Here is a 25,424-nt window from a genome sequence, read left to right on the forward strand (position 1 = left end):
TTTTTCTGCAGAGCACAAAGATTTTTAGAAGAACATTTCAGATCTGTAGGTCCATTCAATGCAAGTGAATGGTGACCAGAACTTTGAGCTCCAAAAAGGACATAAAGGCAGCATAAAAGTAACCATACGTCTCTAGTGGTTTAATCAGTGTCTTCAGAAGCGTTATAGGCATGGGTGAGAAACAGATCAATAATTAAGTCCTTTTTTTCTATTTTTTTTTTTTTTTTTACTATAAATCTCCAATTCTTCTTTTGTTTTTTGTGGTTCATGTTCTTTGTGCATATTGCAACCTACAAGGCAGGGAGGAGAATTTTTTTTTTAGTAAAAAACGACTTAAATAGTGATCTGTTTCTCACCCACACCTATCATATCTGTTCTGAAGACATGGATTTTACCACTGAAATTGTATGGATTACTTTTATGCTGTCTTCATGTGCTTTTTGGAGCTTCAAAGCTCTCTCCACCAGACCACCTGCTCATGGACCTACAGAGCTGAAATATTCTTCTAAAAATCTTCATTTGAGTTCTGCAGATGACAGAAAGTCATACACATCTGGGATGACATGAGGGTGAGTAAATGATGACAGAATTTCATTTTTGGGTGAACTACCCCTTTAATGTGTGCATAGCAAAACACCCAGATCTTTTTTGGCTCAGCATATATATTTATTTATCTTTTAATATATATTAAAACAAATACAAAACTTATAAGAAACAAGAGAACTCTGCTAGAAACCGTTCACCCCCAGTTATGAATAGTGGTAATTTGAACTTTAAATTCTTTATTAATTCAGACTGTAAATATTTAAATATTAATATAATCTATATAGGTCATTCAATAATAGAGTTATATAGATGTGACAAGGACATTCAAATATTGTATCAATAATTTGTTACTGATGACAATCATATGTAAAATATACAGAAAACCCATTTTGTATGGCTTTCAGTATCACCTGTTCTAGAATGTGTGTGGGCTTAGAAAGTCTGAACCCATCAGGACTGCCAATATGAAAGCCTGTAATTTTAGCACAGTCAAAGTTACATTATCTATATAAAATAGACATTGTGTTATTGCATTTGCAACACAACAGGCAGTGCTGAATACTGAGGCAGAGCTCAGGAGCAGCAAAACTAGAAAGTTACATACAATTATCAAAGATTATTATCAAAATTACTGTATGCAGTCAGTATTTAATTAACTGTACTGATAATGACAGGTCTTGCTGTAATCTGAATAGGAGAGAGGAACTATCAAAAAGGCAGTGCTTACTGTGTTGGGGGAAGGTTATGATTTGATGTTATACAGTCTCAGGAATGTTGGGGGGAAGAAGCTCATGCAAAATGGCAATGAATTACACTGTGATCTATATATTCTATTGCTTTTTATACAGCACCTACACATTACAGATCAGCCAAAAAACAAACAAACAAACAAACAAACAAAAAACAATTGGCACTTTTTCTATAGTTTTTATAACAATTTTTTTAACAAGTATTGGGTGGTTAAAGGTGTGACATCAATACAGAGGCACACTAAAAAGACCCTGTGACCACAAAAAGCCTTATGCAGTTATATGTACAACAGTGACTTGCATACTGTACATACTCTTCAACTGAGCATTTATCTTGCAGAAACATACTACATACACTGATCAGCCACAACATTAACACCACCTGCCTAATATTGTGTAGGTCCCCCTTGTGCCGCCAAAAGAGTGCCAACCCTCATTTCAGAATAGCATTCTGAGATGCTATTCTTCTCACCACAATTGTACAGAGCAGTTATCTGAGTTACCAGACTTTGTCAGTTTGAACCAGTCTGGTCATTCTCTGTTGAATCATGCAGATATGGGTCAGGAGCTTCAGTTAATTTTCACATCAACCATCAGAATGGGGGAAAAAATGTGATCTCAGTGAATTGGACCGTGGCATGATTGTTGGTGCCAGATGGGCTGGTTTGAGTATTTCTGTAACTGCTGATCTCCTGGGATTTTCACACACAACAGTCTCTAGAATTTACTCTGAATGGTGCCAAAACCAAAAAACATCCAGTGAGCAGCAGTTCTGTGGACAGAAATGCCTTGTTGATGAGAGAGGTCAACAGAGAATGGCCAGACTGGTTTGAACTGACAAAGTCTACAGTAACTCAGATGACCACTCTCTACAATTGTGGTGAGAAGAATATCATCTCAGAATGCCATTCTGAGATACAGGTTGGTGCTCTTTTGGCAGCACGAGGGGAACCTACACAATATTAGGCAGGTTGTTTTAATGTTGTGGCTGATCGGTGTATTATAAGTATTTTAAAAAAACAAACAAATCATAATCGTAAAGGTTTTTAAGGCTTTTGCTTAATTTTGGTGTGTAGTTTGATTAAGTAACAGTATTTAATGTAATCTGGATCCTGTCTGTTAGTAAACCATATATTTGATAGCTTGTTAGTTTGATTCCAGTCCATTGTATTTCACTTCTGTTAATATCTATCATCCATCAACATGATTAGGATTGTATATTATTTTGTATATATTATTTATTGTATACTATGACTGATTTAACCGGCTTATACAGTGTATCAAGAGTGATTTCAAGTTCTGAATATTCACATATTTCACTTTTATTGCCTTAAAATAAATGATAGGACCAAAAAATATATAACTACATTCATATATATATATATATATTTTTATTTTTTTTCAATTTAAATATGTCAACGTTACGGACACTATGCACCACCTTTTTTTTTTTTCGCGTAAAATTTGCAGCAACGATTGTGTAAATACTTTTGAAATAATTATGCTGAATGAAAGTGAACTCAGGGGTACTGACTGTGGTTGTACTCTCTGTCAAATGCTCAGACAGAATGACCACATTGGCCTCTAAGTTTTCGTTGAACACTTTTTAACATCAAAAATATCAGAAAGCAAAATATTCTCAAACAGTGATAATAACATCTACAATGACATCAAACAGTTTTATGTAAAAAATATTAAGGCAAATAAAAAAAATGTATTCGTACCAGAGTAACCTGGTAGAAAACTACTCTGAACCACCACAACTGGTTCTTATATATACTGTATATGCCTTCAATATATAGTGATTAAAACAAAAGCAATGAGAAATCAATGAAAAATAATAACAGCCGTATCACAATGACAAAGTAATATGATTACAAGAAAATTAAAAATATCAAAATCATATTTAAACAAAAATGGTGTTTTAGTGTAATACAATACAATTTAAAATACAGCTTTGGCTTATAAAAAATGCTTTAAATGAGGAGTGTGAAATACCCGAATTAAAAAGGAGGATTAAAGAGGCAGATGAGAGGGGTTAGAATTAAAACATTAGAATGTACTTAATAAATAAAACAAACCCTGCCATTTCAGGTTAGGCCATGATGTTGTTTGCCAAGTTTACCATCAAATGTTCTATATTCTATAGAATGGAATTCTAATCCCCAGATTAAGATAAATCCCAGTGTTTCCCATAGAACGGAATGTTTCCGATATTTTTATTCCTTTTCCAAAACAGTGTTTATGTAAATTCTAGAGTATTCTTTGAGTCATCTAACATTTTAATGTTGTAATTCTGTTGCACAGCCAATGATAGAGAATGCAGTTGCAAATAGACTAGCAACTAGAGACACCCTGAACATTTTCTAAGACCACTATAGCAGAATTATGTGACTAAAGAGCACCCAGTCTCTGTTAATTACTCTCTCCAGAGCTTAGCTCCTGCCCTACGGTGCAACCCCCTCTTTATAAAAAGGCCTAAGGAAACAAGCGAGGTATGTGAACAATTTCAGATTTCCAGTGTCTGTCTCAATAAGACCGGCACCCTGTATGTGAGGGACTGAGTGTGTGTCTCCATGTGTCTGTTCAGCAGTCAGCTGATTTCTCCCCGTCTCCTGCTGACAGCGGAGTCGACTGTTCCTTCAGCTCTATCTCATCTCCACCCTCTTCATTTTTCTTCTCGTCCTCCGCCGGGTAAACCACTGTGCAGAACTTCTGACCCAGGTATGTCATCTTACCTAAGAGTACAGAGAGAGGAATTAAATGTATGTGTCTACACTAATTCAAATAACTTTGAATATAGTCTAAGACTGTTTATACTGACAAAGATTAAGTCCTTAGATCATACAAAAGCCATAATGTAATTATGACCAATGTTTTGGAAACCTCTGCCCAGACTACAGCGCAGTTGCCCCCAATGAAAATACAGTACCAGTGTGTTTTCCAAGGTGGACTAGCAAACCCAGGATGGAATAGCATAGCTATCTTAGATTGACTAAGCTAGTCTTTCTGGTTAAGCTAATTGAGCAGCCTGGTGGGTGAAACCAGCCTCCCCATGCAGGTGACCACATATACTGGTATTTTCAGCAGGACCATGCATCAATGCTCTTTATTCCACTAATATACAACAAAAAACTAATAGCACTCGGACTATTACACTTACCAACAAATGTATTGAAACATTGCGGCTTGTTTTCCCAGTACACGCCCAAGAAATAGACAGGGACACCAGTAAGCATGATGGCCAAACCAATGCCACACACCACAGGCTCTGAGTACAGGGAGAAGATCAGCAGGAAGGCCCAGAAGAGCAGGTAGATGACCGGCCACACCAGGCTGATCTGTGAGTAGTAAGTAGAGTACAGGTTAGCAGTCAGAAGGAAAGGATTACCTTAAAAAAACAACTAACCTGGTTAAGAACCGGCAAAGTCAACAACCTAATAACATTCAATGTTATGTAAAGAGTACCTAGAATTGGACAATCATATCATCATGGATACCAGATTAAAAAAAAATACATATCTTTCTATCTCAAGGGTAATTTAATGGTATGAAAGGTATATATCAATAGGAATACATTTGCTAAACTCACTTTAATATTGAATAACAGATGGAGAGTTATCAGTAACAGGTCGAAAACTACTGAGGTCACTGGGCAAAAATGGTTCCCATGTTAAAGATATTGATTTTCACCATATGGTCTGTTTAATGCTGTTTGTTCATGCAGTAAAGACTACAATTCCAAAAATGGAATGAGTAGTTTTAGGGCTCTTTTCAATAATTCAATTAGTTTTCGACCTAAGGACTTACTTTAATTGGTCGATGCATGTCTGGTTGTTTAATCCGCAGCACAATCTGCCCAGCAACAGTGACACCATAGAAGAGGTAGTTGATGAAACCCACATAGTTGATGAGTGTGTACATGTCACTAGTGCACAGCATCAGAAGAGTTGAGATGCACTGAAAAAGTGTCAGAGACAGACATTGGTTAAAGGTTTGTCATAAGGAGTTTCAAATGTCACATCACCATTAAACCCATTCATACTGGGGGTCAGGTAGAATGCAGGCCGTAAAATCAACAACAAAGACTCAATAAAGACACTTAAATTCAGCAGTTTAGTCAAGCGGAATGAAATGATGCAGGAGACTTAAAGGTAGAGGGAGTGGGGATTTTAAAGGGAGAGAAAAAACAATAAAACCAAAGAAATCATAGAATAAGGCATATGCGTGATACTCACAGTGAATAGCAGGGCTGGAATTGGGGTGCAGCGCTTCACATGAATCATTGCCAGCAGGCTGGGGAGATGGCCTTCACGAGCACCCGCGAAAAACAACCTGTACAAAATGACCGTTATTTAGGATGTTGATACATTAAATGGAGCGGAGCTTGTGAAGAACAAGGGACAGATGGTAAGGTGGATGGACGGACAGATAGATAGATAAAAAAACTGCTATTTTTTAGAAAACAAAAGATTAATGAAAGCACAAAAGGGAAAACAATTGAGTGTCATGTATGAGTGCAGGATGGATGGATGGAGGAAGGGAGGGAGGGACTGACCGAGAGGAGGTGAAGAGGGAGCCGTTGACCCCCCCAAATGTGGACAAGGCCACAGAGATGGGCATGATCCATGACATCACTCCTAACAGCTTCTCACCAAACGTCTGGGAGAGAGCAACAGAGTGGTGAAGGAGAGAAAAGAGAGACAAGCAGAGGAAAAGAGAACGTTTGTTGAATTCATGCATTATCATGTCCATTATATCTGTACTGTTTAATTAACAACAGGATCCATGAATGTCATCGGAACAGAATGCAGAAGATTCTGGAGTCTGATATATCTAGATTGACAGGTATCAAGAGCTCATATCAAGTATCAATCAAAGAACTTGAAATATTGATACTTAGGTAGATATTTCAAAGAATCTCCTGCATCAAGCAAAATAATAAATTGCAAGCTAGGAAGTAGCCATTGATGCATAAAAGTAGATTAAAAAAAAAAAATACATTTGTAATATACTGTTTGTAATTAAATCTTTCTGTTTGTAGCAGTCTGGTAGTGTCAGACTGGTATTTTGCCTTATTGTGGTAAGAGTGAACACTTACAACGGCGACAGCATTGGAGGCAAGCAGCTCCTGAGGGCTCATGGCAGTGACGTAGGCAATGTTAGCAAAAACATAAACAAAGGTCACAAGGGGAATGGAGATGAAGATAGCACGCGGGAGGTTCCTGTATGGAAAGAGAACAAAAACAAAAGAAAAGGAGGAAGAAATAAAAACATTGCTCAGTTCCAAGAACAGTCAATTGCAGTGATTTCAGCATATCATCTACTTCACAAATATAGAAAGTAGATGGTATATATATATATATATGGTTCACTCATCTAAAATCTTTGCTGGCTTGTCAGAATATATTACTAGCTTGCATCTTGTTAACACTAATTAAATATTGACAATACTGTATAGAATTACTGTGAGCTCTATAGACTAGAGTTGGCTTACACATAGGGGTCGACCAGTTCCTCTGTGACATAATTGAGAAAGTTCCAGCCACCATAGGCGAAGGAGCCCTGTAGAAACGCCAGAGCAATCAGACCAACATCATAGTCTTGAAATGGCTCGAAGGCATTGGCTGGCTCCAACCAGTAATATTCGCCTGGAGAAGAAAGGAGAGAGGGTTTATTAATGATCACATAAAATAAAGCAATGCTTTTTATTAGTTAGCTAGTTAACCTTTACCAAATGTTTTCATCCAAAACAGCTTAAAGTACACTAACTGCAAGCACAGTCCCCCTTGAGCAATCAAGGGTCAAGTTCCCTGGTCAATGACCATAATAGTTTTGTGATCTTAATCAGAAAACGTCAGTACAGTCAATGGAAATACAACTAAATAGAGCAACATGGTAGCTAGTTCCTGGCTAGACTAACAAGGTTCCATTGCAGAAAAAAAAAAAAAAAAAAACAGGTCATGCCAGCTCCAGGTGGTCAAGATGGGTTTTGGAGCATCTACCAGCTGGTGGACAACTGGCTGAGCAGATAGACCATCTTGAACCAGTTACTATATTCCAGAAACCTTTCAAAAAAAAAAAAAAAAAAAAACTTGACCACCTCAAGCAGGTATAATTAGTTATTATACATTAGTAGTCCAGCTTTTCAACCACCTAAATCAGCTTGGACCAGCTAATGACCAGCTAGAAACCAGCTACAAAACAAAGCTACCACCTTTAAGAGATAGTTCACCCAAAAGTGAGAATTCTGGCATCATTCAGTCCACTCATGTTGTTTCAAATCTGTATGACTTTCTTTCTTCCGTAGAACACAAAAGTAGATGTTAGACAGAATGTTAGCCTCAGTCACCAATCACTTTCATTGCATCTTTTTTCCATACAATAAAAGTGAGTGGTGACTGAGGCTAACATTATGTCTAACATCTACTTTTGTGTTTCATGGAATAAAGAAAGTCAGGATGTAGAACCACATGAGGCTGAGTAAATGACAGAATGATCATTTTTGGATTAACTATTCCTTTAATCTGGTTTTGACTGGATTTTCCAGCAGGGTTGCCCCTAGCGTAAAACTAAGCCTGCAGTTTTTTTGTTTCATAAGCCAGTAGACTAACTGCACATATTTGGAGTCAGGTCTGTGTGTCACATGCACTCTCTGAACTCTCTCCTAGAGTTTCCTCTTACGTGACGAGAAGACCCCACATGAAAGAGCAGCCAGTGCCAACTGACCCAAATCCAGTTTTCTTTAGAGCTTCTACGTGGAATAACACCTGTCACTCTAATATTATCAGGACAGTGTCTGAGCTAACGGACCATCAGTAGTGTGATGATTACTGAACACTCTCTGAGGCACAGGCTGTAAAAACTGAATTATCAGTGTTATTCTTTATTAGAGGGTTTGAACCCAGTGACTTTTGCTGAGACAATGAGGCAGAAAGGGGAAGTGCTGTTTGCACACAAAAGGACACATGAACATGCAATGTTTGCAGTAACAGACACTCAGACCTCACACAGAACTAGACAGTCTTCATATCTGTCTTTATAGCACAAACCTACTTCAATTGGCTGTAATATAACATGCACGATTAAAAAGAGTCTGATGCTTATCTTATCACATACCCATACCCAGACAGATGGCGCTTACCCTTGCAGATCTGTACGATGCCCATGATGATGATGAGAATAAGGGCCAGAAGTTTCCCTGCAGTGAAGATATCCTGCACTCGTGTTGCCCATCGCACACTAGCACAATTTACCCATGTCAGCAGCACTGAAACACAAACACATAGAAGTTACGATGCTGATTACACACACATTGCAAAATAATTCAAATGATCACGCACTCACACACACATACACACACATGCTTACTCAGCTATCTAAATGGGGACATACCTTTGACTTCTATTGTTTTTAAATACAGTAATAGACTAACCCAAACCCATACCTTACACCTAACCCTATTAGAAAACTTTTAGAATTTTTTACATTTAAAATAATGTTATTTAACTTGTGTATATTTTGTATAAATTACAGTATATTTTGTCAGATTTAGCTCACTTTTGAGGACAAATGTGTCCCCAAACATTACTATGTACAAAAACTACTGATGGCACGTGACAGAATTGTCATAAAATCAAATGGGCACAAGAAAATACCTGGCAATCCACTGTACTGTCAGAGTAAACTTTGACTTCTGGACTTTTGGAAACTTGCAAGTTAAGCAAAATTTTTGCCTTTAGCTTCTTTGCCCTATTTCATACACTTACACCTAGGCTGTAATTTATTATAGACAAGCAGCAAGAAACTTCAGTCTGTCACCTTGTGTAAAAAGAGACAGACATTGTCTGAGTATTTGACAAACCTATCAATAGAGCAATAAAAGCCTGCTCATATCCCCACCAGCTTAATATACAAATTCAAATATAAGTAACTAATTAAGTAATAATGTTCACAACACCATTTGTAGGCTGAGCTCACCTAAAGGTGTAACACTGTGCCTCTGTGGCACTATCAAAACATTCCTCTGTGTTTGAGCGGCCCGTCCTGCCTGACACAGCAACAATAGCTCAAAAAATGGTGTGAGTTTGGGGCGGTTTTTGTACCTCTGTACAACCAATGGAAGACTTGGGTAGTTTTCTGGAATCTGTTTGAAAACAGTGATTATTTTGGCAATTCTGTTTAAAGATTCTAGTCGCGCAAAAATTACACACTTCGGCTTTAAGGACAAAGCTATTTTGAACTGAGTGTCCAAACACTGTGAAAGTTTCTGGCTCTGATTCCAACCAAAATGCTCACACCTAGGAAGTCAGTCTAGTCACGGCAGAGTCACTGATAGTACAATGACATAGGTTAATTGAGGTGTGGTGACGTATTTTGTTACAAGAAATCACTCTTATAATTACTTTTTGTGAATACAAATGGGACACAAACAGTCTGACACTGCAAACAGACACAATTCCTAATACAATGTGTGGGGAACACCGTCAAACCAAACACAGCAAGGCTTTGAGTGAGGAGGTGTAATCCTAATGTCTTATCTCTGAGTGAAAAGAACACTGCCTCTTTGCACAGAGCAATATCATGCTTTTAACTGAGCCTAGTCTTGAGTCTAGTTTTGAGATAAGGACTATGCATTCTGAGAAATGGACTGGAGGGGATGTCTAAGAGGGTGGAGCAAACTAATTTGTGAACTATTTAGGGAAAAAAAAAAAAAATGAAAGTGCAGTGTTCAAGTTAGCTCAACTGACATTGCATCCTCCAAAAATTTAAAGTCGTAAAATCTGCATGTGCTCATAAAAATACCCACGCACAGCGCATGAGGCAGAACCATGTGCTAAACAAACTTTTCTAGCATTCAACAGCCAACAGCAGAACTGTAGTCCTGAGCACTGACATGCACAGAACACAGGCTGCCCCTTTCGTTCACAAGATCTAAAGGTACACTTCACAAATATAAAGGTGCCCTTTTAAGTGGAGGTGCCTTTAAGTGCGCGGAGATTTAAGCGGAGGTGTCTTTACTACAGCACAACCCTACTTCTACTTCAGCCAGTTAGAACGCTTTGGTGTTGATACAGTCTTACTTCCAAATGGGAACATGTTGAGAAGCACTAATGAATGCTGGCTCAGTTAATCAGATCTGTTGCAATGTGAACTAGACAAAGGGTTGGTAATATTGTAGAAGCCAAAATTTGAACAGGTACAGTAATTCTGGGTCACCAAAGACAAAAATGATTAAAAAAACTAACCAAAAAAATGGCCTTAAATGAAAACATCACTCACCAGTGTCAAAGATCAAACCATGGTGACATACCACCTCATATCCCCCTCTCTTGACCTCTCTGGGTCTCTGTTTGGACTACATACAGCTTGTAGTATTTGTACCTTGAGCGTGAAGTTTGCAGAAAGCCTACGCTCCAGTCTTCTTGACGCAATAAAAAACCGTCATTCTCATTTATCTTTACCCATCCCTCTCATCCCTCTATCCTCTTTCCCACAGCCTATATGTCCTCTCTCTCTCTGTCTATGGCCTCATTCACACATCAATCCATCTCTGTCTTTCTATCTCTCCAACAACACTATCTCTCTATCCCTGTCTTTCAATATACCTTTGTTCATTCTGATGCTCCAACGTGATTTGACCCTATGGACAAACTTTCCAGACTTCATGCATTCTCGGCAACAGTGTGTATATGTGCCATCAGACAAAAATGTCTCAAACATACAAGTGTTAACAACAAGTCAATCAAAACCAGATTTAGAAACCGCAATTGTGTAAGTTCTTGTTGCTTCGGAGATGAGACGAGAGGAACAATCACAAAATAACGAAAGGAACACAACATGACCGAATAGTTTATGTCTACAAGATGAATGTTTATTCTTAGAGCTAATGACACTCGGATTTGAGAGGACTCCTCAGAACATCTAAACAACCTTAACATACTTTTATGCCCAAGCCACATCCTCTTTCTTTTTTTCTTTCTCTTTCAATCCTTTCCATATACATAGTATATCAGTATATTGCATAAATCTGCACATTGCAATTACCAGGACAAGTGACTGGAATTCACTATACTTACTAAGATAGGCCTCAAATTCTGAGGAAAATGCATAGCAAGAGTAAATAAAATGGTAGTCTTATCGTTCCACTAATACATAGCAAAAGCAATCTCTAATTAAGCACAGATCTCTGTCATTTCTCCTTCTGGTACTCACACAAGCAGATGGCGGCGAGCAGGCGCAGACCATTCTCCGGGGGGAAGCAGGTGGGGAATAGAGGCTGCAGGACGTAGTTGGAGAACGTGAGAGCAATGACTGCCTGATTCGTGGGGTAGATCACCAACACAGCAATCCACAACCGCAAGAATCTGCAGAACACATACAGATGTTATAATATCATGGTACTTTGATATATACCATGGTTCTGAATGATTGCCCTATTCAAGTACCATGGTACATGTCCAAAAAACAAGGTAACACCATGGAATGTGACTTATGTGGTCATGTAAACACATAAATGCCGTTCTTGAAGGTTTTTGTGCACAAACAGACCGGATAACAAACATAATAGGATGAAGCCCAACAACAAGTCTACACAGCAGAAACAATTTAACATTTCTGGGAGTACAGTGGGAAAATCACACTATAAACTACTGTATACCAATTTATAAACACAAGTGTAAAATAACAACTGTTCCTCATGTTCGCATATATGCACTCAAGTAAACTGGGGGAATCCCAGAGTTTGATGTAAGAGGGAAACCCCACTATTGCAGTGCAATTCCGCAGCAGGTTGCGATGGAAAGTTAAGAAAACAAACACAGCAACAATTTTGGAATATCTGGAAATAAAGCAAAGCAACGGAGAATAAAATAGCGAAGTCTTCCTCAGATGCCATGTTTGTTATTTACAAAAGCATCGCGGGGAAATTACGCTGCTGTGGCAAAAGCTGTTTACTGACAGAGCCGCATGTATACAGGAGTAAAGAGTACATTTTCCCAGCTTGTATAGCTAATGCGCATGCACGTTCTTGAGTTGATTGACAGGCGATGTCTGTATCTAAAAGGTGATTGGCTCTTTTACCTGTAAGTCGGGACTTCCTTTCTACATCCATTGATCGTTCCAATTTCTCCCATTAATTTTAATAGAAGTGACCTGTCTCTGCTAAATAGTTTCACCCCACTAGCTATAGCCCTGGCATCAAACAAGGTTTCTTTTTGGCATGCGAGCTGTAAGGACCGCAGATGTTTAATCACAGCTAAAACCACTATACACGGCAGCAGTTTGGCAGCAGCAATGGAAACACTTTTAACACTGTTCTACTAATTACCATGTAAAGAGGGGTAAAATATATACTAATTTACAGAAGGTAACAGGTGGTTGAGTGGAAAGTATGGGACTCAGACAAATGGAAATAACAGGGAAGAGAGCCAGGTATATTTCATTCATTCTCCATAAGTTCAAAAACTTATGAGTTGTTCAGCATTCCTCTATATTTGATCTGCTCATTCTATTGCTGGCATATTCAAAAACTTAATCTAAAATGGAGTTGTTCTCACAGCACATTCCTAAAAACAACTGAATTCCACAGTATCTCTGTTATATAAAATGTTTTGTCCTTGATGGCTGAGAAATTTTGATTCTTAAAGACTTCCCTATCTGAACAATTCTTTGTTTGTTTTTGTAGTTTTATTGAGTCTAGAGTAAATGGACATCGAGATCTGGGTCGCCAAGACACTACCATGTCAAACTAAGGTCTGCATTTTTATTAATAAATTCAACTGCTTAAAAATGAGCTCCAAGCAATACTACTGATGGACGGTGACACCTGATTAGCATTAGACTCTGGCTTTCCAATCAATCCTCTAAATAAAACGGCATTTCTTAAAGGGATAGCTCCCCAAAAAATGAAAATTCTGTCATCATTCACTCACCCTCATGTTATTCCAAAACTGTATGACTTTCTTCCATGAAACACAAAAGGAGATGTTTGGCAGAACATTAGAGACTGACAGCATCAGTCACTATTAATTTTTATTACATCTTTTTGCCATAAAATGAAAGTGAATCATGACTGAGGCAGTCAATCCCTAACACTGATATGTTCATAACAATTACGAATTTTCATTTTTGGGTGATCTCGCCAAAACATTTAAGGACATTTAAACCAATGATATGCACTGAGTGTGTAGTTGCATTAGAAAACCTCACCCTGCCAGCCCTCCAAAGATGTCCTTGACATAGGAATAATCTCCTCCAGATTTGGGGATAGTAACACCCAGCTCAGCATAACAGAGCGCCCCGATTGCTGTGATAATGCCGGTGACAATCCATACGATGAGAGCCAGGCCCACTGAACTAGCATTTTCCAACACTCCCTTGGGGCTGACAAAGATTCCTGAGCCGATGATGTTACCTGCAAAATAGAGAACAGAGAGATTGGGTATTGACTGAGTATAGGAATGAGGAATTAATGTAGGATTGAAGCAGGTCAAAAATAAAGGAGCACAGCTCAACATTTAAGCTTTCAATCCTCACCACAACCTCCATCACTCTCTGCACATTTAAGCAGCACTGGTTATGTACTGACCTATGCCTCATTTCTCTGGATGAATCTGCTAAAGTGCTCCAATTTAACAGCCATTTGACTGAAAAAGACATTATCCTGAGTAGGGATTTAAAGAGATTTTAAATGCATAGGGATGAGGAGAAAACAGATGGTAGCACGACACACTCTACCCAGGAAATATAGTGATCAGTGAGACCTAAAGCACTGACAAAGAAAAATAGGGTGATATTAAAAGAACACTGAAGAGAAACAGGGCACAGTGTAAATGAATCAAAAGGAAAAGAAGATGTCACTAAGGCAAAGACAGAGGGAGCGAGGGGAGGGGAGGAAAGAGAACAAGAAAAGAGGGCAAGCAGGTGGTGAAAGCGAAGAGAAAGCTGACTTTGCTGAGTTAGTGATTTCACACAACAAATATAAATGGGGGAGTGTGTGTGAGCGCATTTAAGTCTATGTATTTGTCTGATCCATGTATGATATTTGTGTTTGTGATAGATATGTAAGCATGCACATGCTCATAAAATAAGAGATAATGTTGCAAAATAAACCCAGACAGGTTGATCAGGACACAGACATGAAGTAGAGTGTTATCATCCTAAAGGTTTATTATGTGATATGACCAGCTGACTGAACCACTTGTTACATATCGTCTTACCAAATAAATAATTAAATGTACATGAAGTAATGATTTGAGATTAAATAATTGTATAATGTGAGTAGAAAGAGTGAAATGAGAGACATGAAACTAGCACAGCTATGTAGAGAAAGGTCAATTATAGTATAGTGGTACCATACAAATATATGACCACAGTATGCTGCAACTGATCAATCAGAATCAAATATTTCGAGGAATCATGTAATTATTCAAACTATCCAACAAAGATAATCTAATCTTCTGTCCATGTAACAAAAGAGCTGTGAGAGCTACCCAAGACCCTTGTTTTATAATAGATTTATCACATGCATCTTCTTAGCTGCAAGCACTGGACAGAAGCTGTCCTTTTAAGCTTATGTAGAACAAGCTTCCTTTTTCAAATCCTAAATATGGAAGTACAAAACTGGTCACACATCACTGTAAAATACATATTTCTGCAAAAGCCCTGTGACGAGCTCATAAACCTTGAGGGCATAGGTCAAAATGTGTCAATTCAGAGTCAGACCAACCTGGATCAAGGCTCCTACATGGAGGAGGAGATCCTCATGTGACTCAGGCACACAGGACAAAGTTTAAAGACTTTCTGAAACAGAAAATGCTGACCTATTATGTGATGCCACTTACTGTTCAAGTGGGAGTGGATATGTGGAGTGACTTCTAGCTCTCCACTTAACAGTGACCCCGTTTCCACCTGGTATTAATATGCATTTCTGGTGATCAGATCACATGTGGTCAGCTCTAAATACAGGTGTAAACAGGCTCTAAAACGTGCTGTGATCAGATCATAAAAACCACATATGTACAGGTGCATCTCAATAAATTAGAATGTCATGGAAAAGTTCATTTATTTCAGTAATTCAACTCAAATTGTGAAACTTGTGTATTAAATAAATTCAATGCACACAGACTGAAGTAGTTTAAGTCTTTGGTTCTTTTAATTGTGATGATTTTGGCTCACATTTAACAAAAACCCACCAATTCACTATCTCAAAAAATTAGAATATGGTGACATGCCAATCAGCTAATCAACTCAAAACACCTGCAAAGGTTTCCTGAGCCTTCAAAATGGTCTCTCAGTTTGGTTCACTAGGCTACACAATCATGGGGAAGACTGCTGATCTGACAGTTGTCCAGAAGACAATCATTGACACCCTTCACAAGGAGGGTAAGCCACAAACGTTCATTGCCAAAGAAGCTGGCTGTTCACAGAGTGCTGTATCCAAGCATGTTAACAGAAAGTTGAGTGGAAGGAAAAAGTGTGGAAGAAAAAGATGCACAACCAACCGAGAGAACCGCAGCCTTATGATTGTCAAGCAAAATCGATTCAAGAATTTGGGTGAACTTCACAAGGAATGGACTGAGGCTGGGGTCAAGGCATCAAGAGCCACCACACACAGACATGTCAAGGAATTTGGCTACAGTTGTCGTATTCCTCTTGTTAAGCCACTCCTGAACCACAGACAACGTCAGAGGCGTCTTACCTGGGCTAAGGAGAACAAGAACTGGACTGTTGCCCAGTGGTCCAAAGTCCTCTTTTCAGATGAGAGCAAGTTTTGTATTTCATTTGGAAACCAAGGTCCTAGAGTCTGGAGGAAGGGTGGAGAAGCTCATAGCCCAAGTTGCTTGAAGTCCAGTGTTAAGTTTCCACAGTCTGTGATGATTTGGGGTGCAATGTCATCTGCTGGTGTTGGTCCATTGTGTTTTTTGAAAACCAAAGTCACTGCACCCGTTTACCAAGAAATTTTGGAGCACTTCATGCTTCCTTCTGCTGACCAGCTTTTTAAAGATGCTGATTTCATTTTCCAGCAGGATTTGGCACCTGCCCACACTGCCAAAAGCACCAAAAGTTGGTTAAATGACCATGGTGTTGGTGTGCTTGACTGGCCAGCAAACTCCAGAGAATCTATGGGGTATTGTCAAGAGGAAAATGAGAAACAAGAGACCAAAAAATTCAGATGAGCTGAAGGCCACTGTCAAAGAAACCTGGGCTTCCATACCACCTCAGCAGTGCCACAAACTGATCACCTCCATGCCACGCCGAATTGAGGCAGTAATTAAAGCAAAAGGAGCCCCTACCAAGTATTGAGTACATATACAGTAAATGAACATACTTTCCAGAAGGCCAACAATTCACTAAAAATGTTTTTTTTATTGGTCTTATGATGTATTCTAATTTTTTGAGATAGTGAATTGGTGGGTTTTTGTTAAATGTGAGCCAAAATCATCACAATTAAAAGAACCAAAGACTTAAACTACTTCAGTCTGTGTGCATTGAATTTATTTAATACACAAGTTTCACAATTTGAGTTGAATTACTGAAATAAATGAACTTTTCCACGACATTCTAATTTATTGAGATGCACCTGTACGTGGTCAACAATGCATCTGAACCCATCACATTTAATGTGTAAATGCTAATCCAACCCGTATGCGTCCCGGTAGCAGCGAAGCACCTCACCTCACCTGTCAATCAACCGCTGTGCTAAAACAAGAGTTTAAATTTTGCCAGTTACAAGCAGCTTTCAAAGGACAAAAATGTCCGATCTGAAATTTTTAAAAAGCAGATACAAACATAAGCATGAGAACTTCACAGATCTTCTTCAGTGTGTTTGATATCAACATGCAGGGACACTTACGAGAAGCACGAACATCTGCAGCTCAGGTTAATACAACTAATCCACTAAAATAACAGACAATTCTGCTTGAAATGTTGATTTTGTGCTTAGATTAAATTTCAGCTGCATCAGGGAGAAATAGCGTGCGCTTTTTTTTTTTTTTTGCACTTTCTTTATCTTTTCTAAATTTGTTGCGGTTTATTATTATGCAGGAACACAATGACATAGTGATTGATGTATGTTGTCATAAAACAAGAGTCCCTCCCCTCCAAATCCAATCACAAGTGGTCACAGGAATCGCATTTGAGTGACCAGGTATAAACAGTGATGTGTCTCACCTGACCACATGTGATCAGATCACCTGAGACGCATCTTTATACCAGGTGGAAACGGGGTCAGTGATAGCCTAGATCAAAGTCTAGTGTTTTGGCTGGTAACGTCAATCCAGGTTATGGTGACCCAATGAGCCAGAGAGTTGCTGCCACATCTCTGCCCTTGAGTAAGGCAACTTCACCAGGTTTCTCCTGAGTGATTTTCACAGGCAATTAATGTTCTGTGAATCACTTTGGATACAAGTGTCTGCTAAACACAGACACTGTAAACAATAAATCAACAACTGTGTTCTAAATGATAAATCTGCAAAATAATCCACTCCAAAAGAATTTCCATAAATCTTTATGACTACACTTGATCATTCAGCTTCTGGTTATTCTCTATCACCTCTCTCCCTTACTTTCTGCTCTGAAATTGCTCTGTCAGGATATAATTATCACAAACTCCAGCATGTCCCATGACCTCAAAATTACACAACTTTACATAATCAAAAGCGTCTTTTACCATTGCCAAAGTGGGATCCTAGCAGTAGGGACTGATCTAGTTTCAGCCAGCTAGTTGTTGTTTCTGTGATCCCTGATTATAAATCTAAGAGGAAATACAGACATCAACAAGTTTTGTAATCCTTCAAGAGAGTGATATTGTAGATTAGTGTCCACACTTGTACATTGAGGGTTACATTTCTTGCTGACTCAAATGGAAACATGGAATGCAGATGAATTTCCTGTTCATCTTGCATCGATTTAACATTCATGTTTGTCAATATGCTCCCAGCACTGGCCTAATGATACTGTGCAAAGACCTGTGTTACTCAAGAGCTGTTTTTTTTTTTTTTTTATCCCCTTTTCTTCCAATGTTGGAATGCCCAATTCCCACTACTTTAGTGGGTCCTCGTGGTGGCACAGGACTCAGTCTCAGTTGCCTCCGCTTCTGAGACCGTCAATCCACGCGCATCTTATCACGTGGCTCGCTGTGCATGACACTGCGGAGCCTCACAACATGTGGAGGCTCATGCTAAACTCTGCAATCCACACACAACTTACCACATGCCCCATTGCGAGCGAGAACCACTTAATCGCGACCGCAATGAGGTTACCCCATGTGACTCTACCCTCCCTAGCAACCGGGCCGATTTTGTTGCTTAGGAGACCAGGCTGGAATCACTCAGCACACCCTGGATTCAAACTCGTGACTCTAGGGTTGGTAGTCAGCATTAATACTTGCTGAGCTGCCCAGGCCCCCAAACCTCAAGAGCTGTTTTAAGATTTCTAAGCATTCAGTCACAGTGATGTGACCAACAACTGGAGCATGTTCAATACCTCTGCCATTTACACACTCTCCTAATATTTTTGGACCCTAAAAGAACGAAGAAGGGTAGGCGCTTGTTAATTCTTCACTCAGAGCCAAAATTAAGTTCGAAACAATTTAGCAACGACATACTGTTTGCACCACTGGGGGAGGCATTTAGAGGTACATTTAAATATGAGGACACTATACGTGGCCATTATATGCGCCAATTACACTCATTATTGCAATTTATGACAACCTCAAAGTAGGTGGAGCTCCAGGTCACACCTAACGATGACATGGAAAGTTTGCCCTGGCAAGGTGTCAAGAACTACTGAAACTAACTCAAAAACACTTTCTTTTGTTTTGTGGTTTTAAGTAAAAAATCAAAAACAAAAAAACAACACCTTAGTTTTGGCCAGATTTTGTTCTAAATGACGCCATAACTGTTTGTTCTTCGAATTGTCGAGGTATGCCAGGGCCTTAATTCGCTTCTCGTTTTTGTCTTCAGTAATGTCCCATTATTATGTTAAAGTCTTTAAACGGGAGCTGAGTGTCAGCTTATCACATTTGCATGCTGTCCATTGTGCAGAGATATGGCTCATTTACTATGCTGTGATGTTACATTCTCTAGTGTTTCTGTTTATGAATCTTACTAACATGCTTGCTGAAACAAATCCCTCTCAACTGTCTAACTGATTTTCTTTCAGACTCTATTAATCCAACTGTTTCTGTGAAAAACAAGTCTGTAGCCTTGAAATCCAAATCTTTCCCTTTATTAGACTTTAAGTTAATAAAGCAAGCCATTTACACATTACTTCAATTCCTCCTTTAAGCTTCTTCAAATATAATGGGGTGAAGTGTGCTACATTGTGTAAAATACGGTCCACTTAGATACTCTGTATTTATAGCAAGCAACTGGATGGATTTACTCCAAATGATACAAACATTAGGTTGGTACATTTATTACAACATAGAGAACAAACCCTGGCTTTAGAAATTCACTTCTATATACTGAACTTGCAGGTTTCAGTTCCATATGAAGCTGACATTGAGAATTTAATACTTGAGGAGCATACAATCCAATTATATTCAATGTTCATTAAATTCAGCATTACATTTTTTACTTGGATTCCATTTTAATCGGCTTACTGGAGGCTTATCCAACAACCCACTGTGTCTGAATCACTAACCTTCGATAATAATAATAATAATAATTATAATAATTTTCTTTATTTATCACACATTATACATTTTGCACATATACAGTGAAATTCTTCTTTTCACATATCCCAGCTAAGCTGGGGTCAGAGTGCAGGGTCAGCCATGATACAGCGCCCCTGGAGCAGATAGGTTCAAGGGCCTTGCTCAAGGGCCCAACAGTGGCATCTTGGCGGTGATGGGGCTTGAACCCCCGACCTTCTGATCAGTAACCCAGAGCCTTAACCGCTGAGCTACCACTGCCCGATACATGTCTGTATTAGATCAAGAACTTGTTTAAAGAAGATAAATGAAAGTGCATGCTATAGACGATTGTTGAGCTGCCGGACTGGTTACTTCTGGTTTGTCCTGGATTGAAGTTTGAAATCCTTACACCTTGTGGTCAATTAAAACTGCTTGGTGTTTGGATGTTCTCCAATTGTTTTATCAGCATCTCTTAGTAACTTTTGAGGCCAGTTTGCTCTTGGTACAAGATATGAAAGAAGGCTCTACATTCTTTTTCTTATTCTACAATTGCCTGTTACTGTATTGTCTCATTTATTCTCCTCTCTGGTCCTATCATCTCAAGTACAACTATAGAAGATTCATCAAGTCTGCATTTCAAAATTCTGTTACTGGCATGAGTTTCCATCCTAAATCCTGTTTCCATCATAACAATCCCTACTGAACACCGGGGACCATAATCCACCTAAGTGAACATTAAAAATAAGGCTAAGCATGTCAAAAGACACCAAAGTTTACATTCAGGTCCATGTTTTATTTCTAAGTCACTGAGGTTTCAATGTCATAGTAAGAGAAGCTGATAAGGGTGAAAATGGCAGCAGTTATAAAGTATTCTGGGAAATTTAGTGAAGCACACACAGAACAAAGGCTCGAAGAAGGCTTTGAGTGAACCAAAGCGACAATCACCTGATAAATTATATTCACGTGGGACTGACTGAGAGCATGTGAATGTGTGACCTGATCAAGATTGCTAAAGGTGATTATCACTATACTTGCATGGGTTATATCATTTATTAAACCTTATCATCACATCAAACATGTTTATAGCTTAATGTTGCCTGAAGCAATAAATGTAAAGTACCCCGTGTTTCAGTCACGTTTTCTCCGTTCACTTCCAGTGAGGTTTTGCTGAATCTGTTCTATCTAGTGTGAAAGGTCTCTCCAGTGAGATCCCTCTGAATTGTTCTTCACAAAAACTATGCACAGTTGGTGGCTCTTTTTCATAGCCTGACAACTTGACCTGCCTTGTAAAGGAGCACTCATAACACAATTTTTTATGAATGTTGTCTTAAAACTACACTGACATCTAGAGGCCTGGATGCATCATCATTTACATGCAAACTGCCATTGTAGACATTTACTATTCACAGTCAGCCATGGTTAATTTAATCCATGAGTGAAAATGACCCATAACGGCAGTTCCTAGAATTTGGCTGGTGATGTGATCATAATCACATGGCAGCCCCCATGAGGAGACCCTTTACATGTAGATTTAAATAGTGTTTGAAGGGAAATGACTGACGTCTTTATCTTGTGTAAATGCTCATGATTTTATACATATGTTTTAAAAATAAAATTCATTTCATAAGGAGTACAACTTTTTTAATAAGTAAAAAATGACTGGGTGCACCTTTAAATACGCACAAGAGAAGATAAACAAGAAAGTGATGGAGGGTGAGAGCACTAGACAAGAGCACTGCACTGATAACACCTTGCATCAGGTAACACCCTCAGACAGATGACTTGTACAACATTTTTACAAGGGGAAGGGAAGGCAAGGGCATTTTCATTCCAGGTTAGCTGTTAGTTATGTATATTTTTGCACAATAAATCTATTGTGGAATAAATAATAACATGGCTATGTGCCTATTTCCATAAGTCTATAGACAGCGATAGTGCAAAATTACATTACCAACTTTAATATTTTTTTCTTTCCAGATATTAATATCATCTTTTCAAATTTTTTTTATTATTATTATTTTTTTTTTTTCGTAAATCACCCTTATCCCCAGATTTCATATGATGAGTAGTAAATCTGTCATGGGGGCTGCATGATTATTCATCAGCACTAGTTTCAGTAAATTCCATTGTAAAATGTGTACTGAGAGCTGTTGACCACGCATGATTCAAAAACCCATCCACCCATATGAAATAAATATACTTACCAACAATAATACCGCAAGCGCTGACGAGACCAATCTCCTTCTTTAACGCCACCGACGACTCTCCTGCGGCTTTGCCCGAGTCTGCCGCTCCATCCCCGTTGATGCTCGGCGCTGCGCTCCCTCTTTGTCTCGGTCCATCCGTCATGTTGTTAAGTGAGATGTTCAGCAGATATTGAGCGCTTCTGTGCGGCTGTCCTAGAAAAGCGCTCGGCGTGCACCGTTGAGTGCGATTTTCATATATGCATAAATTAACGTGCTGTCACGCTCACTATCTTATATAGGTGAGGCCTTTTTAAACAGTTGTCAGTCTAAAATAATGTACTGCGTTAAGTGGCTTATGGAGCAATAACCGTAACAATTGACAAAATGGGCGATTACCGTAAGAAGGCAGCGATCATTTAAAAAAAAATTAAGGCGCTGTCAGTGTTATTGAAATGCTAGATTTCTTTCCCCAGCGCTATTTATTTATTTATTGTGATAAAATTAAAATATACACAAATATTCCAATAGGAACTTTTCTGTGCCTGTTTGTTTCAGTCTGTGATGAAGATTATCCTGGCTTTAATCTGCTGTTTAAACCAAAACACCACGCGCCAGAGGCCGAAAAAACCCATTCACTGTTTTTCTTCTTTCTTCTTACCGATTAAACACAATTCACCCGCGTTGTTTCCTTGTTCTCAGAAAGCGCACGCATCCTATTGACAAGGACTCTTGCCAAACGCACTGGGCAGATCAGTGTCCGCGCCGCTGAAAACAGTCGCGTCTCCAAGGGATATCCAAAGCACCACACGATGTTCCCAGCGCCTGGAGTCTGTAGTATTTAGTCCATATGTCAACCCTCTCCCCACCCGCCCCCATGTGTACAGTTGCGCCTCCTCCCTTTCCCCCACGTCATGGCATAGTTTGTTTGCTGTTTACTAAACGCCTCCTCACATAAAGACTTGCCTGAGCTTTACCTTGCCATCAACATAAAATGTTAATAAAAATCTTTCTAAACATATTAGTGTCAGTGTGCATGCCTAAAATACTGCTGTCTTTTCATATGTGAACCATACAATACTGTATGAGCAGAAAAAAAAAAAAGAAAAAAAAAATACAATTGCTCGTTTCTCAAGCCCCCCACATCTGTTTCACCTTATGCTTTCCATAGTGCATGTGTGTGTTATGAAAGACAAATAAAGTCAATAATCCACAGCTGGGATTAAAAACAAAATGTTTTTCCTTTCAGTTCTTTCTGAGCAGAAACAGTACTTTTTGTTCCAAAACGGTTCATAACGTTCTTTTCTTTCCTTTTCTTTTTTTTTCTTTCTTTTTTTTTAAATGACAGCACTCTGTGCTAAAGGTGAGTGATAGTTACCAGATCTCTCAAGAAAAAAGATCTTTGGGGGCAATAGTGAGGGTTAAATATTGATTCTGTTTGTATATGTTTTGCTTTTCTTTGTTTAACAGATGAATCAATACAATTTTTTAATCACAAATAATAATAATAATGTATTCGTAATATTAAATAGATCCCCAAAAATATTTCAATCTAAAATCAATTAATAGCCAAAATCTCTCTCTGCTTGGGCACGTCTGGACAAATCATCATCTAATGCAGCCCGAATAATTTTATTTTAAATATTGAATAATTATTTATTTTAATAAGATCTGCTTCTCAGGCAGAACCCGGCTGCATCAAATATGTATTAATGCATAATATCTAACAGTAATTCAGTGAAGGCTTGGAAACATCTGAGAAATGTACTTTTTACCTCAATATTTTCAGATTAACGTGCATAATTGCATAGTAATTATATACTGTATAGTTGTCTAAAAGGTCTTCAGCATGTCACAAATGGCTACATCTATAACGTGCATTAAGAAATGTGTAATGCTGCAGTTTCCTTCAGAATCAACACACATGCTTATCATGTTCAGCTAAATAAGAGAGGCCATTTTTTTAATTTTTTTGGTGTAATTCCAAAATGTACTGTGATAAACCATTTAGTTTGTTTTCATAAATAAATATCAGAATGAAATTAACTGGTTACCAGCATTTAAAAATAAAGTTTACATTGCAAAACAATTGAATTCCCGATCCCATTTTCAGTTACGTTCTGCTAAAAAAAAAAATCGTTTTTGGTTTTCATTCCTTGGAACATTTTCAGTCCCTCCTCCACAGTATTCTCCTTTTCTCATTTTTCAGTATACTGTATGTCAGTGAAATGAATGCCGTCATTATCATGAAGGAATGGTGGGCAGATATCAAAGTTGAAGAGGAAGTTTACAGCAGTCATAAAAGAGACATTTTAGGCCTGTATATTAATTGTCTTGGTTGTTCAAAGGGCATTTCTTTGAGAGAGAGATACAGAGACACAGGTTTTGCTGATGTAACAGTGTGGCCATTAAAAAGACCAATATCACATGAGACAGAAGAGAAAGAAATCAGGAGAGCAGTAGTGATGTTTTCATCACTGTATCACACTTGATTCATTATTGTGTGAATGAGAGTGGACAGGATGACACTTGGACTGTGTTGGCACAGCTGTGCTGTCATAGAGAAATGGGCAATAGCTTGATATCTTAATGGCCCTCTTATGCACACACACACACAGTCTTGCATGCATATATGCACACACGTGCAGACCTACAAACACGCATGCACACAGACACACAGAGCCACACTTGGCCCTCATTATAGTTTCCTTTCTCTGTAATTAGCTCAGTGAGTGGAAGCAGGGAATTTGGTCAGACTTAACTGGTTTAATACTTTTTACAAACACCAGTCGTGTAGTGCTGACTATTAACAAACACTATAAAAGTGCAGAACTCGTACCAGGTTTCACGGGTCTGTATGATCTCAGTCATCTGACTTATTGTCAAAGATTGATATAGACTAGATAACTCATATCTTGTCCTCTCTAATTTACACTATGAAGCTCAATGAGCATCACAAGGAGAGTAGTTTTCATGAGGATATTACAGTGATTATATTTTCACTATAGTACATCACAATAGTTTTCAGTGAGGATACTTTAAATGCTTGTCACACTGCAAAAAAGTCTTAATAAATTAGACTTTTACTTGTCAGGTAAATGTATCTACTGTATTTTGAGGCAGCTTAGATACTGCATGTTACTCAAAAACAAGACAAAGATACTGATTAAGAATATGATTTGCCGTGTATTCACTAGTCTTATAGTGAATGCTTTAGTTCATCACAGACAAAAAACACTTTTTTTTTTTTTTTTAAATCACCCACCTGAAAACTGTTACTGCTGCTTAAAAAAAAAAAAAAAACAC

General features: G+C 38.4%; 1 protein-coding gene across 1 annotated transcript; it reads right to left on the minus strand.

Moving 5' to 3' along the window:
- Positions 1-589: 589 nt before the first annotated feature.
- Positions 590-22,955, minus strand: LOC127430591 (large neutral amino acids transporter small subunit 2-like). Its single transcript, XM_051680508.1, has 11 exons — positions 22,140-22,955; positions 13,506-13,710; positions 11,511-11,662; positions 8,440-8,565; positions 6,793-6,946; positions 6,397-6,520; positions 5,854-5,957; positions 5,534-5,630; positions 5,106-5,255; positions 4,459-4,636; positions 590-4,033 (listed from the first exon to the last, which is right to left on the minus strand). Exons 1-11 carry the CDS (start codon positions 22,282-22,284, stop codon positions 3,882-3,884), a joined length of 1,587 nt encoding a protein of 528 aa, XP_051536468.1. The 5' UTR covers positions 22,285-22,955; the 3' UTR covers positions 590-3,881.
- Positions 22,956-25,424: the final 2,469 nt, after the last annotated feature.

Source organism: Myxocyprinus asiaticus, chromosome 1, assembly GCF_019703515.2.
Source record: "Myxocyprinus asiaticus isolate MX2 ecotype Aquarium Trade chromosome 1, UBuf_Myxa_2, whole genome shotgun sequence".
Taxonomy (NCBI): Eukaryota; Metazoa; Chordata; class Actinopteri; order Cypriniformes; family Catostomidae; genus Myxocyprinus; species Myxocyprinus asiaticus.

Excerpts from the sequence above, each read along its gene's own strand:
- LOC127430591 (XM_051680508.1), bottom strand. The coding sequence starts at position 22,284 with ATGACGGATGGACCGAGACAAAGAGGGAGCGCAGCGCCGAGCATCAAC. Across the intron at positions 11,663-13,505 it reads ATCTTTGGAGGGCTGGCAGG|ATTCTTGCGGTTGTGGATTG; the intron begins GTGAGGTTTTCT and ends TGTGTTCTGCAG. Across the intron at positions 4,637-5,105 it reads ACATGCATCGACCAATTAAA|ATCAGCCTGGTGTGGCCGGT; the intron begins GTAAGTCCTTAG and ends TACTACTCACAG.